Source organism: Syngnathus typhle, linkage group LG7 (assembly GCF_033458585.1).
Source record: "Syngnathus typhle isolate RoL2023-S1 ecotype Sweden linkage group LG7, RoL_Styp_1.0, whole genome shotgun sequence".
Taxonomy (NCBI): Eukaryota; Metazoa; Chordata; class Actinopteri; order Syngnathiformes; family Syngnathidae; genus Syngnathus; species Syngnathus typhle.
This window is the reverse complement of record NC_083744.1, coordinates 13790831-13805677: the sequence shown is the minus strand read 5'-3', so window position 1 is coordinate 13805677 and position 14847 is coordinate 13790831. Positions and strand designations below refer to the sequence as shown.

At 47.0% G+C, this 14847-nt stretch overlaps 2 protein-coding genes across 9 annotated transcripts in view; one reads left to right on the top strand and one right to left on the bottom strand.

Annotated features, from left to right (window-relative positions):
• cspg4 (chondroitin sulfate proteoglycan 4) overlaps nt 1–14574 on the top strand; it is a 39762-nt gene extending 25188 nt beyond the window's left edge. Inside the window, exons 3-11 of one of the 2 annotated variants that reach the window (XM_061284257.1) lie at nt 178–3732; nt 4626–4805; nt 4884–5159; nt 6847–7023; nt 10041–10239; nt 10321–10452; nt 10652–10812; nt 11368–11551; nt 11874–14574. In XM_061284257.1, the coding sequence (XP_061140241.1) occupies nt 178–3732; nt 4626–4805; nt 4884–5159; nt 6847–7023; nt 10041–10239; nt 10321–10452; nt 10652–10812; nt 11368–11551; nt 11874–13732 (6723 nt within the window). In that variant the 3' untranslated portion in view covers nt 13733–14574. Of the gene's footprint in view, nt 1–177; nt 3733–4625; nt 4806–4883; nt 5160–6846; nt 7024–10040; nt 10453–10651; nt 10813–11367; nt 11552–11873 lie in introns of both variants that reach the window. The other variant, XM_061284255.1, reaches the window with a different exon arrangement.
• Nucleotides 1–14847, bottom strand: part of lingo1a (leucine rich repeat and Ig domain containing 1a) — a 174731-nt gene that overhangs the window by 156757 nt on the left and 3127 nt on the right. For 5 of the 7 annotated variants that reach the window (XM_061284258.1, XM_061284261.1, XM_061284263.1 and 2 more), the window contains exon 1: nt 7951–8751. The exons of 1 other annotated variant lie outside the window; for it this stretch is intronic. The gene's annotated coding sequence lies outside the window, so the exon portion shown is untranslated. Of the gene's footprint in view, nt 1–7950; nt 8752–14847 lie in introns of those variants that run through there. One more of the 7 variants, XM_061284259.1, reaches the window with a different exon arrangement.

The window sequence follows — 14847 nt, the reverse complement described above, 5'->3', positions numbered from 1 at the left end:
AAATGGAAGAGAGCTTGAATTTTCTGAAGCAGTCAACAAATGCAAGATTACTGATGATTTGGTAAAGTGTGTGACCAATTAGTCGATCATACAGAAAGCCATATTAATTAAAAAGCATCATGTCAAAAACTAATCAATGAAGTTCATGTTGACAAAAACGTTGTCATGTTTCCGTAGGCTCGTATGAACATGGGCGCAGGCGAGGTGATCCTGTCATCATCGCAAGGTGTCCCACTGAATAACCTTCTGGAGCACAAAGTTTCACTCACAATGCAGGATGACAAGCTCACCATGACGATCGACGACTTCGTCTCCACCTATGTCCCTCTTAACGACGACGGGGAGGAACTGAATATCGACCAGGGCATTTGGCTGGGAGGAACCGGAGATCTTGACACCCCCTACCTCAGCAATGCTATCCCGCCTTTCCGTGGCTGCATGAGCAACGTCAAATTCGAGTCCCATGAGTTTGATATTCTCGGCACGCTCTTCAAACAATGCCATGACACAAAGGAATCTTGCAGCAGTGAGTTTGAAGCAGGCGACGGGGAGGCGACCAGTTTCAGCACTCCGGATTCGTTTGTCTCCTTCCCCACCTGGAGTGGGGCTAGCGGAGCTCCAAGAGTTTTGGAATTCCTCATGAAAACCACCATCGAGGATGCCCTTCTTGCCTTTCACCCGGGGAGAGATACGGACTTCATCGCTATCGGTGTCGTGAAAGGCTACCTTAAAGGTGTGCTGGATTACGGCAAGGGCATGGAGGTGCTGGAGAACAACGAGGTGCAGCTGGATGATGATCAATGGCATCGAGTTAAGGTCCAGGTCAGTCAGGATTCGTTTGACATCAACATAGACAGCCAGGTCGTCTCCCTTCCTCTCGACTCGACTCAAAGCCTGGACTTGGTGGGGAACTTGTATTTAGGAGGCATTCAGGCTAAAATGAAGGATGTTTTTCGCGAGAGTGACTTATTAAATCGCGCGGAAGAAGAGATGACTGCCGAGTCTTTTATTGGATGCTTTGGGGAGATCAAAGTTAATCAGAAGGATCGAAGCCTACAGGACGCTCTAGTGACCAAAGACGTTCACGTCAAGTGTGAAGGCGAGGACTATGACTATTCTACTTACTACGACGTGGACGCAACAACGACCTCCCCGCCGCCTAGTACGCAGTACGTCGATATTGAAACGACTGAAACGCATTGCTACCCAACGGACGACACGCCAGCTATCTTCAAAAACGTGACCAAGCTCCTTGATGTATTCCCACTGCTCGTGCCAGAAGCCGGAGAGGTGTTCCTTGATATTGACCACCTGCGCCCGACCTTTGACCTTAGCGCTGCAGGTATGCGTCAGTCCCAGATCATCTTTTCTCTCAAGAGCGACCCGTGGTATGGCCTGCTCGACATGGACATCAGCACAAAACGCACAAAAAAGTTCACTCTTTTGGACGTCGTCAACCAGAAAATCAAGTATATGCACGATGGACATGAAAGACACGCAGATCAGATTCACCTCGACGTGGTTGCTAGCAGTAACGGCGACCTCCCCGAATGTCTTAAAACACCTCAAAGTTACATGCTACCCGTTACAATCGTCCCTACTGAAGACATTCCACAACTGAGCGGAGAAGAAATCCCCATCACAGAAAATGGCAAGACTCGCTTGAGCCCCGGTCTCCTCAAAATCCGAGAGTCCGACGCCCGTTGTGACAACTTGGTGGTAACTGTGACGTCTGAGATTCCCGTTGAGAGTGGCTTCCTTGAAAAAAGTCAGGAACTAGAGCGAAGCATCTCAGAGTTTACCTGCAGAGATCTAAAGGAAGGCAATATCTACTATGTGCACAAAGGGGGGCAAGTCAATGAAATTACCTTGGAAGTGTCAGATGGTCAATCTGCCAGTCACTCTGCGTCTTTCAAGTTGGTTCTCACACAGCCTCATGTAACAGTTGTGACCAACACTGGACTTCTCCTGGCTCAAGGCAGCAACGCTTCCATCGGCGTTCACAATTTGGCGGTCCTCTCGCACCCTCGCCATGGCGATGTCATTTATAACATCACCCAGCCACTTGTCTACGGGGAACTGAAGATCATGATGACTGATGGGATGTCAAAACCAGTCTCCGAGTTCCATCAGTCCGACCTGGATAAAAACTACCTGAGGTACTTCAGCACCGATTCCAGTGACCAAGAAGACGTCGTCGTTGAACGGATTCAGTTTGACACGCACTTGGGAACGTACTCCCTCAGGAATAACACCTTTTTAGTTAAGATCATGCCTTCGCCAGTCAAAGTCTCCACCCTGGTGCCAATGGAGATGCAGGCCGGTGAAGATCTAGTCATCGGACACACGGAGCTTCAAGCTGAAGTGACAGGGAGAAACCCAGACCCCGAAAGTGTCAAGTATATTCTCGTCAAGCCTCCGACCCTGGGTAGTCTCCAGTTACTGGACACAGAGTTAAACGAAGGTGACACCTTCACCCAGAGAGATATTTTGGACAATTTTATCAGCTACAGAGTCTTTTCGCGAAAAGCCGTTGATGCTACTGATCAATTCCAGTTCAAAGTCTTCGCCGAGGATCAGTACTCGCCTTTATACACATTCCAAATTAGCATCCTTGCTGATTCCGACGCCCCGGTTCTGACCAACGAGGTGCTAATCGTCCAAAATGGCGGCGAGGAGGTTTTAAACAAAAACTACCTTTGGGTGGAATCGACCGGCTCTTCGGATTTCATGTTCCAGATCAATGAAGAGCCGAAGCACGGGCGACTCATAAGGGACTCCCCTCCGGGGCAGCCTCGATTTGAGGGAGCCATTCGAGTGTTCAGTAATGAAGACCTCCAACTTGACAGACTCATATACCAGCACGATGGGTCGAGCACAGATCAGGACGAATTCCACTTCACAGTGTTCGATCAGGGATCAGACAGGTTTGGAGTTCAGGAAGCGATACGAGATGTTTTCAGGATATCTATCCAAATCAAGAACCAACACTCTCTACTGCAGGTTGTGGATAAAGTTTTCAACGTCGTCCGCCATGGGCAGCGGCTGCTAACGACGGACGATATCCAGTTCATGGATGCCTACTTAGGCTTCAATGATTCCCAGATTGCCTACGCTCGCGAGGGGATCCTTTCCGGCAATATTGTGGCCGCACAGAATCCCTCACAATCCCTTTACCGTTTCACTCAAGCCGACCTGAGAGATAAAAAAGTTCTCTTTGTTCACCAAGGGGCGGATCAGGAACGCTTCCCGCTGCAGGTGTCTAACGGCTTTCAAAAAACAACCGTTCTGCTGCAGATTCAAGCCGGCGAAGCCTACCTGAACGTGGCGAACAATATGGTCGTCGTCATTGACCACGGAAGCACCAAGACACTTGACACCACCTTGCTAAGCGCCACGTCCAACATGGACATAAGGGATGAGCGTGAGATTAAATTTGAGGTGACGTCACCTCCCAGTGAGGGCAGGATTATTGTAAGTGGGATCGAATCACAAGAATTCACCCAGGAGGACCTGAAAAAGGGTGTCGTTTCTTATGAGCATAATTACGAGAGCCTGAAGTCCAAAGACGCCTTTGGCTTCACGGTCCGAGCAAGAGGACATTCCGAGGAGGACACGTTCAGAATTAAAATAATCAAACAAGGTTCTCTGCCCGAGCCTGAAGTCGTAACCAACGCAGTCATCGTTTCCTACGAGGGCGAGCACACTGTCGTCAACTCTGATTTTCTCAAGGTAATTCTATCGTCCCCTGCTGTGGTTCAACCAATTCAATTTCTTTACATCGCCTGTCCGTGACAGAATAATCTTTATCTTGGGGAGGATGTATACGTTGATTTGACGTGATTCGGGCAGCTTTTTATCAAACGGCTTACCGCAGCAATAACTGGTCTCTAATCGACATGGCAGCCACAAAAAGGCGGCACCAAATGTGACGGCGCAGCCACAGCTTTTGATCTGGTTTATTTACTAAATTGCAGTCTGCTAAGTGCGGAAAACAGAGCATTGCGTATCCCGTGGGGAGCTTCCCTGAGTCATTTGTGAGGGCCTGCCTGCAGTTCATCTGGAAAGCATACTAATGGGATTCAAATCAAGCGTCAAGTCTAAAACAAATTACAGTATGGCACTTGAATTTGAGTCTAATGAAGAGCAATTTCTGATAGCAAAACTACTCAAATCCAGAGCATACATGACATAACTTTCCAGAGTGGGAATTAAATGAATCTAAAATTGTCTGCCTTGGTCTTTCCAGAGGTAAAAATATTTGGCTGGGTTTTTTGGAAGTGCATCTAAAATATTTCCTACAATACTATGAGATGCAAAGTAGTGTGATGTAAAAAATAGTGAAAGGGAGCCACGACTGCTAAACAGGCTCGAGGCTCCGGGGAGCTGATTAAAAACTTCTCAGAGTTGGATGACCGTAAATCCGTCTGATGTAAATGTGTGACATGACACGGGCGTCACGGCCGTGGCCCAATTTTCCATACAAGTGTTAATGATGTTGAAAATTCTTTTTGCACTCCAGAATTACTGACAGGAAATACCACCCGGCTCCAATGGAGCAATTTTAATGAATTTGATTTTGACATCTCTTAGCGAGTGATAACCTTGTGGTACATTTTCCGTAGGTGGAGCAAGCTAACATTGGGCCTGCAGAAATAGTGTTCACCATCAAGGAAGCGCCTCGCCTCGGTCATGTGGTCAAGCTGTCCAACGGCACAGACTCGCCAGTCCTCGACTATATTCAGTCGTTTACGCAGGAGGACGTTGATCACGGGCGCATCCTCTATGTTTCTGCATCGGTCCAGGTGTGTCCTTCAACCATTGTCAGATGTTTGTTTTTGTTTTTCTTAGCGTGACGTACTTGAGGTTCCGTGTCCTTCCAGGGTGTGGACGCCTTGACCTTGGATGTCAGCAATGGTCTCACCACAGTGGAGGACCTGCGCATGAAGGTGAACATCGTACCTCGAATCATCCCCATCCAGTCCCTCAACCTTACCGTGAAGGAAGGCTTCAGCAAGGTCGTCAACGACAAAGTCATCAACATCTCGCACCCCTTCTACACGTCCTTCAACATCGAGTTTGTCGTGGAGGAACCGCCAAAGCACGGGGAGATCCGTTTCCAAGATGGAGATGAGCTGACTTATTTCACATGGGAAGAGGTACGGCGGGGAAACATTTCGGGGAGGTGGAGGGGTTTATTTTTCCGAAGTGAAGTCACCTTTATCAGACCGTCTCATTCATTGCTGTTGTAAAGTATCCGAGAGTGTTTATCCATGAGCAATCATTGTTTCCGCGGTTACCAGTGAACACAAGTGGTTGTGTTGTGTCTTCCGTCGCTTGGAGGAAAATATTAAAAACGCACCAGAAGTCACCGATGGAAAATCAGAAACCCCAGAACGTCACCGCAACGTTTAACTCGTCAGACTTCGGCGCTCCCGCATCCAGCCCTGGCCTGCATCTTTCTCGCTTAGCTTCTGGAAAAACTGACACTGGTTTTCTTTGGAGCAGCCAAAAAAAAAAAAAAAAAACTGGCGGCGCGCATTCCTATAATGGAGCTCACGCATACCACCCGTGATTTGTTCTCGGAGAAATCACAAAAGGAAAAAAAAAAACTCTACAGAGAGGAGGGCAGCATTGATACATTGCGCCAAAAGACAAAGCTCATTGTTTTCCCTCTCGGAAATATTTTATGTAAGCTCTTCTTTTTACGGCTAGGCTCCCAAATGAACAGCACATTGCGCCACTGGAGCCAACTGTAATTTTTGACTCTTTTCCACAAGTTGAACAGTTCCCAAGCTCCTTTCTGGGAGACCGGCAGATCGACGTGTGTCCGCGCGTGTGTGTGTGTCAGCGTGCGTCAGCATACATGTTAGCGTGCATGTTGGTGTGTGCGTTAGCGTGTGCGTATGTGTTAGCGTGTGCGATCATGTTCTTAACTGAAGTTCGCAGAGGTTATACGAGTCAAGCGTATTACAGAAAGTCTCGTATGAGTAGGTGAAATAAATCAGACGTGGCAGCTCCCAGCAAGGAATCCGTATCGCTCATGTCATTTTTCTCCTCCAATAGACCTTCACTTAAATCAGTCCTTCCTATTAGGTGTAGAATGGCCTCATGAGGACAAAACTATTGGGACAACTAGACTTAACAAAAAACAATAAAAAGCAAACTAAACATGGTGAGCTAATTTTTGGATGCGAGATATGCTGACAAAGAAGAAACGATCGTGTCGTGTAACTATCACGGTAGCTTTCTAACGAGCGCACCGACTTGACTTTCGGTGACTACGCTCTGTCGGTAACGACCCAGCTTGTTATTCCAGAAGCGAGCCGTCACGTGGGAATCCACTTGGCACTTCCCGCTCCCTGAAGCGTCTCCTCTCGTCGGAGCATTTTACCGCCTTTTATCGAGATAAATGTCCCGCTGTCGTGTTTGGCGAGCGGGCTGTCTCAAGTGTCAAAATGGCTCCCGTCGAACAGGACTTAGAGGCCGAGCAACAAGAAGATATGGCCCTTCTTTCTTTCGAGAGTGGACCCTGCCATAGGTGGCGCTTTCCATGGCGGCTCAATTGACAGCAAGTGACTGATTCCTTTGTGTTTGGGTCTCCTCCCACAGAGACGATGTCACTCGTCCCTTTGACTTTCTGTCTCAGCGCAGCGCGACAAATAATAGCGGTCGGTGACTATAAAATTACACGGGCTCCTAAACGTCTCTATACGTGTCTTGTGTCATACAGTTCAAGGACACACTCGAGGCCATCAACATTAGTCCACCGTAGTACCCGAATCTGTAAATATGAATTTGAAGTGACTCCGGAATGGAAACATGTCCTTTCCGTCCGCCCCCCAGATCAAAAAGGGCCAGATCTACTACGTGCACGACAGCACCGAGAGCACCGTGGACAACTTCACCGTCTCCGCCTCGGCTTATGAGATTGACCGCCGCAGCCTCGCTGTCACCGTAGCCGTCAACATCCGGCCCATGAACGACGAGCCTCCCATAGTGACGCGCAACACCGGGCTGGAGGTAAGGTTCTATCTCGAAAATTCTCGTCGCTGCTTTTGTAAGAACATGCTGTTTATGTTTGCTCACAAATATATCATCATATGAAGTCTGTCAAATAGTTTGTTTTGACCTTGGTCCAAATTTGGACGAGTCCCTTCATACTTTGGAGTCTTGGGAAGACTCGGGCGTAATCAGCTCCCGCAACTGGAAAGCAAGCGTGTCATTCGGCCCCATTCCATCCCTCCTCCTGCGGCTCCAGATCTCCCAGGCAACCCATATTTTGGGGAAAACAACCATTTGATGATGAGCCATCCGACGTGCGGCAAGCTGCGAGTAATAAGTGTGCGCTGACCTCTGAAGACCGCCATCAGACGATGACGACTAACATGGGCTCAGCTCGGGCGCTGTTCGGACTCATCCTTGATCCCTTTTGCGTAGTCCTTTGGTCTCAGCTAGCCGCTAAGCACACCAGGGGTGAGCAACCTACTGTGAGAACTTCGATGGAGCCCGCCATACAGTTCGCAAATCAAAAATAAAATCCCAAGTCAACTGGTTTTAAAGTTATTATTAAAATTACTACAAATATGAGAAAATACCTTTGAAGTTTAGTTCCCTGGGTATTTATTTAGAAGTGACTATGTTAGCTATGAGGAGTCTTACTTGTGATCTTTGTTGACACTCACTTTATGCTCCGCTATCCTCACAAATCCTACCAGATTAATTAAGATTGATTTTTTTTAAGTTGGTCCAACAAAAAGAATTGCTCATTTTTCTGGTTGCGAGGAAATTGCCACTTGTTGCTAGGCAGAATTCACTCTCCACCAGAAGCCAATTTACAAAATAAATCTTAGTCACAGTGCCAGCAGATAAACGTGTGATTAGTTGAAACATTCTATCTATAAAAGAAGCACATGGCATATTTAAGGGTAGAAAACACTTCCAACTCACCATTTTGTCATTTCCAACACAGGCATCAAGTGAAGTTGATATCACTTGTTCACGTTCAGTGACTTGTCCACTTTTGACAAAGTGCAAAGTGTAAGCAGGCCAAAGTCCAGATTCAGGAAAGGGTGGTTTCAATCTGATGTCGCCTCAAAGACAAGCTTATTCTCAAGTTGTTTCGCCAGTATTTAAACGTGCTCTGCATTAATATGCCTGAAGGAGGGAAATGTCATTAATTTTGTGTGAGCTTATTGGTTTTATGTCATCCATTCATTTACGTGGAGAACATATCGATCCATTCATTTAAAAAAGCATGTGGTCTTTTTTTTTTTTAATGCACCTGGTCATTCAGGCTCATTCACCTCAAAGCATGCTTGTGAAGCAGTTCGATGTCGCCATCTAGCGCTACCTTCTAAAACTACAAGATGACATCAGAAGCTTGCGTCTGATTTCGAGCATTACTTGCTTGCGAGTCTTAAAAGTAATCAGTTTGTTGATTTTACTTTATATTTTATTCGTTATTCTAATATTACTTTCACATGAAATACAATGTTTTATGCTCAAATCAAACTAAATAAAACATTTTAGAATGTAAAAATGAAAAATATTTAATTTAAAAGAAAATTTAAGACAAACCACACAAAATGTAAAGATCATAGGGTATTTTTAAAACGATAAAAATATTAATTGAATTACCGTTTTTTTCCGTGTATAGTGCGCAATATTTTACTAATTTATTGTCCTAAAATCTGGGGTGCGTATTATACATGGGTACAAAGAAAAAAAAAAAAAATTTTTTTTTTTAAATTTTTTTTTTTTTTTTTTTAAATAAAGTCATGGTACAACAAAACCAACAACAGGACTGACCGACAAAGTCGTGGAACAAAAAGACAGGGTGACATTACCAAAGACAGGAACAGAATGACAGTAACACATGCAATGATCCAACGGTGAGCGAGGGGCAGACAGGACTTAAATACAAAACACGTTACATCGATTGAGGTAACACAGGAAGAGCGGGGTGACACGAACAGAAACTATGGCAACCTAGACACATAGCAAAACTGGGGACGAGACATGACAAATCTCCCCCGAAATAAAACTCACCTTTCTTCTTGTTTGTTGTCAATCGCGCATCGCATTCAGCCATCCTGCCCAACACACTTAGTAGAATTCATAATTGACGACACATCGTTTGATGCGATGGTGCAATCCTCGATGGTGTGTTATTGTCAAATATTGTTTGTTTTTTAATCTCCATCGCGGACCGGACGTCATACGGAGGCCGCCATTACAGATGCGCAGAACGGTTGCGCAAGACACGTCAGCTATATAAAGAGCGAGAGTTCAGTTCTCCACCTATTAGTTTCAATTCACAGTTTAATTAGCAGTTTCAATCAGCAAATAACAAAATGCGTATTACAGGTAATATTTTATTTCACAACACTTTGCCTTGTTCCTTTCGTCTCTGCTGTTCACTTCAAACACGCTCCATGCGACCGCAATGCTCTCGTATCAGACAAGGCTTGCTCGATCACCTGCTCGTTTGCTGTCTCACAATGTACCCTACACAAATCCGAAACATTTGTTGCGGCTCCGAGTCACGACGAGGGGCAAGTTTTGGTTTCCAAGGTTGTTTTTATTCCTCTTCAACGTCTCTCCCATACAGAGCCGCCTTTTTCACGTCCGCAGCCCATGCGCGCACGGAGCGCGGTGGTGCGTTTAGGGGCAGTCGGAGAAATCAACGCCAACAAAAAAAATGACATCCAGCCTAGTTAAGACCATACCAAAGACTTTAAAAATGGGACCCATTGCCTCCCTGCGTGTGTGACGATCTTTGGGACTTAAAAAAAAAAAAAAAAAAAAAAAAAAAATTAAAAAAAAATCATAAAAATTGGGTGCGTATTATACATGGGTACAAGCTTTTTTCCAGCATCAGCATGCCATTGTTAGGGGTGCGTACTATACATGGGGGCGCACTATACATGGAAAAAAACGGTACAAAAAAATGTGTAAAAATAATAACACACCCCTCAATTAATCTTCAAAAAAAGAAATGTTTATTATACAAGTATATTCCATCTATATCACATCAGGTCCTCGCCGGTGAGGAGGCAGACATCACGTCCAGCATGCTGAAAACTGAAGACGGCGACACTGCTGCCGAGGACATCTATTACACCGTGGATACGGCCACCAGCGGAAGGGTGGCCTTCAAAGACTTCCCCGATGAGACCGCCGTCAATTTCACACAGACCCAAATTGATAACGGGGAAATCAGCTTCATTCACGAGGGTGACGACTCGCGCCCAACTGAATATTCTGATCCATTCGTACACATTCCTGTATTTCAATCTCAGCCTTGTGTGTCTCCAGGTGAACAGTCCGGTGGTTTCAGCTTCACCGTGTCGGACGGCCAACACACGTCTCCACTCCACACATTTGTGGTCACAGCCAGGCCGCTCACCATCACCATGGTAACCCAAGAGGAGCTCATGGTGTTTCCAGGTGATATGTCCACATCAGCAAATAACCAGTGAGGGAGTTTTAGTAGGTTGAAATAGAATCAAGAAGCTTTTTTATTTTTATTTAATGGCTTCATAAGCACATCACATATGAAATGATAAAACATCAACAAAATTGACTCTGGAGTCTGCTTAACGACACTGCTTGGAAGTTAATTTTCCACCGATTAATGCCCGTGCAGGAACGAGACAGCCTATCACGAGTGCCAATCTGGGTGCAGTGACTAACGAGGACGGAAACGAGATCATCTATTCTTTGCTCCAGCCTCCTCGTTTGGGAAGACTCATCCTGGCTAACGACAAGAACCAAATGGAGGAAATCAACCGCTTCTCCCAAACTCAGGTGAACAAGGATCAAGAATTATAGCACACTATATCTGATCTTGCTGAAATTAGCCAGTTGAGTGAGCCAGCGATCTCTCCGCCCGCTTTACTGCTTGACCAATGGGGCAGAGCTGATAAAAACTAATGGAAAGCATATTTCTGTCACATTTGGAGCAAAAACAAATCATTCCTGCCGGTTTCAAACCTTGACAGCTCGATTGTCAGTGTTTTATGATAGAGAAAGAGAGGAGAACGAGAAAAAAAGGAAAAACAAAAGAAAAAGTGAAAGAGAAAGAGAAAAAGAGAGTTGCGTTCAGGACATGGCGAGCGCAGAAAAATAAACAAGCCGACACATTCCGATGGTCAGTCTTGAGTTGCCGGGTCGCCAATTTCTCTAATTCTTTTCAACCTCCAGGGGGAAGGAGATGTAGGCAGAAAAATGTCACCTCAGCTCTCCAAAATAACAAAATTAATGAGCTCTGCTTATAGACAGGCCTTTGGAAACGTTGACAAATTCAATTCAAGACAAGCTACTGTCCAAGTGTACGTCCTCAATCTGTGTCTTTGTCCTCAGTTGGAATCTGGAACGGTCTTCTATGAGCACCAGCTGCCCGAGAAGCCCTTCTGGGTGGTGAGGGACTCTGTGGAGCTCGTTATGTCCTCCCACCCTGCCCCGGATGTCCGTGACGTGCTACCCATCACCATCTCCTACTACGCAACGCATAGCAACATTTCCTCACAGATGTGGAGAAACAAAGGTGAACGTCTCTTTCGCTAGCTAGCAGCTAGCTGTTTTGTCTGCTAGCTAGGTACAAATAGTAACAACCTTAGATTGCCTCCTGCTGTGCTCAACACGACTCACTCCTAAGTCATAATCACAGCCTCCATGATGGAAAACCAGTTACACTTCTGTTATAAGAATTCTCGTTTCCACAAAACGGATGATGAGAAAAGACATGCTAATCGTTAAGCTAACACAAAACTAAACAGCTAGTATGTAGCGTACCCATCCATGAGGACTGCGGACGTCAAGTTTGTGACCAAATCCCCCTTTGTAATGTGCTCATTGTTTCTACGCAGGTCTGGAAATCGTGCAAGGCCAGAGGAAAACAATCGATGATTCCATCTTTGACGCTTCCAACCTCCAGGCCAGCCTTCCTGAGCCAGAGAGTGCAGATGTGGTCTTTGAGATCAAACGTTTCCCCAATCATGGACGCATCACCCTGGGAGGTCGGGACATACCCCGGGATTCACCTTACTTCACGCAGAGGGATGTGACCCGCAGAGAGCTGGAATATCTTCATGATGACTCAGCAGCTTCTTCAGATAGCTTTTCCTTCAGGGCCCGCCTGAGGAGTCGGGCTGACGGTGTGACATCCGACGCTGTGGTCCTAGAGGAGATTTTTAATGTTTCCATCAAACGACGGGGATCGGAACCCCCTGAGCTCGTCACCATTGACCAGCTGCTGGAGGTTCTACAAGGGTCTATGATCATAGTCACCCAGAAGCATCTGAGCACCCAGGATGAAGACAGCCCCCCAGATGAAGTCAATTTTAAGGTTACCAAACCCCCAAGAAACGGGCACCTGGTTGACGCCCGCACCATGGACATCCTCTCTGAATTCACCCAAGAGATGATCAACAACGAGCAGGTGGGCTTTCACAGCGACGGCAGCCTCGCAAACGGCTTTGTGGAATTTATCGTGTCCGACGGGGAACATCAGACAGAGCCACAGACTCTTCACATCGGAATCCTCGCTCGCACACTCATGCTGGACAAAGCCCCGGAGATCAAGGTGAAGCAGGGCGACGACGAGACTCTGGTGACTGAGGAGATGCTGAGAGCCACCACCGGTGGTCCCGTGGAGGAAGACGTCCTCTACAAGATCACAAGCGTTCCGAAGTACGCGGCAGTCATGGTCGACCGGCAACCCACGTCAGCCTTCACCCAGACACAGATCAAGGAAGGAAGAGTCAGCGTACGCTTCGTCAAGTCCACTTCGCCCCGCGACAGCGTTGCCTTTGTCGCTCGGAGTCGGGCGGCCAATGCGTCATCAGTCCTCAACATCACGGTGCAACCCTTGGCCAAGATTGCCCAGGATCCCCTACTACCGCAAGACTCTCTTGTTCAGGTGGACGGGAAGCTTTTGGACGCAACGGCCTTGGCCAACAAGACCAGGACCTCCCCTACGTTCACGGTCATCCAGCAGCCGCGGGGCGCTCGATTCGTCAGGTCTGGCGGTCCCGGCGCAGGCCAGCCCCTGGACTCGTTCAGCCAGCGGGACCTGGATGAAGGGCGCGTTGCTATGGAAATTCCAAAAAGTTCCTCCGGGTCCCAAGATGGGCTCACTCAGGATGAGGCCCGCTTCTTACTCAAGGCTCATGGGGTGCCGCCGGCGGAGTGCGTGCTTTCCTTCCAAACGGGCCCTTACAATGCCTCAGGTGTCTACCCTGCCACTCTACTGAGGGTCCCTTCAGAGACCCCAACAAAGGACGGAAAGGACAAACCCAACCTGGTCGCGTACCCCTTTCCAACCACCGAAAACCCTCGCTGGAAAGCCAACCGGGACCAAGCCCATTGGGACGGCCATACCACGGCAGCGCCGTCCGACAGCGGCTCTCACAGGAACCCCGTTGTTTCTCGACGCGGCAACATCTGGTCCATTCTCATCCCCATCCTGGTCATTCTCATCCTCCTGCTCCTGGCAGCTCTCTTGGCATACTACCTGGTCCGTAAAAATAAGACTGGCAAGCACAACGTCCAGACGGCGGCGGCGGCCAAGCCGAAAAACGGCGAGGTTGCCGGCACCGAAACCTTTCGCAAAACAGATCCGGCAAATATCCCCATGTCCAACATGGACAAGGAGGCCGACCCAGAGCTGGTGCAGGACTGCCGGACGACAACACCGGTCTTGAAAAAGAACCAGTACTGGGTTTGAGACTCTTATAACACCCCCCCCCCCCCTTCCCGACCAGCACCACCCTTGCCCCAGTCAGAGGTGGACCCTCAAGCGTTTGGAGCACTCCAAATCTTCTCAGTATTAAAGACTTCACTTGTCGCCACAGCAGTTTGATGGATTTTTCTTCTTGGACGCAAACAGTCGCATACTTCTCGAGACTCAACTGTGGACTGATTCTCAGGCAACAAAACACTGAATCGTTTTTTGGCAAGGCGAGAGGTGGTTTCTTATCTTCCAATGCCATGTACTATATTTATTCTATCATTCCTTCAAGGGCACAAGTGACATAAACATGATCCGTGTTTGCAAAGAAAGAAAATATTCTCGTGTGCTCGACCATTTTCAATCAAAGGCTCGCATTACTTGTTCACAGTTTTGATCGTCGATTCGCTTTCAGCTCATGAGCTGAGCCGTTTCGTTCACATAGGGTAAATGACGTAAACACATTTAGGTCCACAGCGACTGTTTTTGTTATTCTTGCCTTTAGACATCCCCAAAATGAGTTTTTGTTCCTGTGTAAACTTCCAACTAGAGGTTTTAGTTGTTGTTTTTTAATGGTCTGTTGTCCAGGCGATTTCAAACTGCTTTTTGTCTCTTCTGTGCTTTCTCGTTTGTTTGTCCCCGCCCCCTCACCCCAGCCCCGCTCCCTCACCCCACCCCACCCCACTGTTTCTCAGGGCTAAAGTCATTTAAACATCATCACTAGTAACATTTTAGCAGCTTGTCTATTTAGAGGTAGAGGATTTGGTACTAAAAAAAAAAAAAAACCTAAACTTTCCAACTTGAATTTAGCTCCGAGGTTTGGCAACACGCAAAACGGACAGGAAGTTTGGTTTTAAGCAGATCTGGACGGTCTTAGTTGAGAATTCTTCAGAAGCTTCTGAGTCCAGGGGTTGATCGGAATGGACGACAATTCGATTATTCAAAGCATTCCATACCTGTAAGTAAGCTAAATATAGTCACATACTGAGATAGAAGATTTTTTTTTCATATTGATGATTTTTACTTCTTTGTTCCTCTCGGATTGGAATGAACTTGACCGAGGTCCCGACGGCTTATGGACCAGATGCAGCATTTGATTCGATGATGCTAAC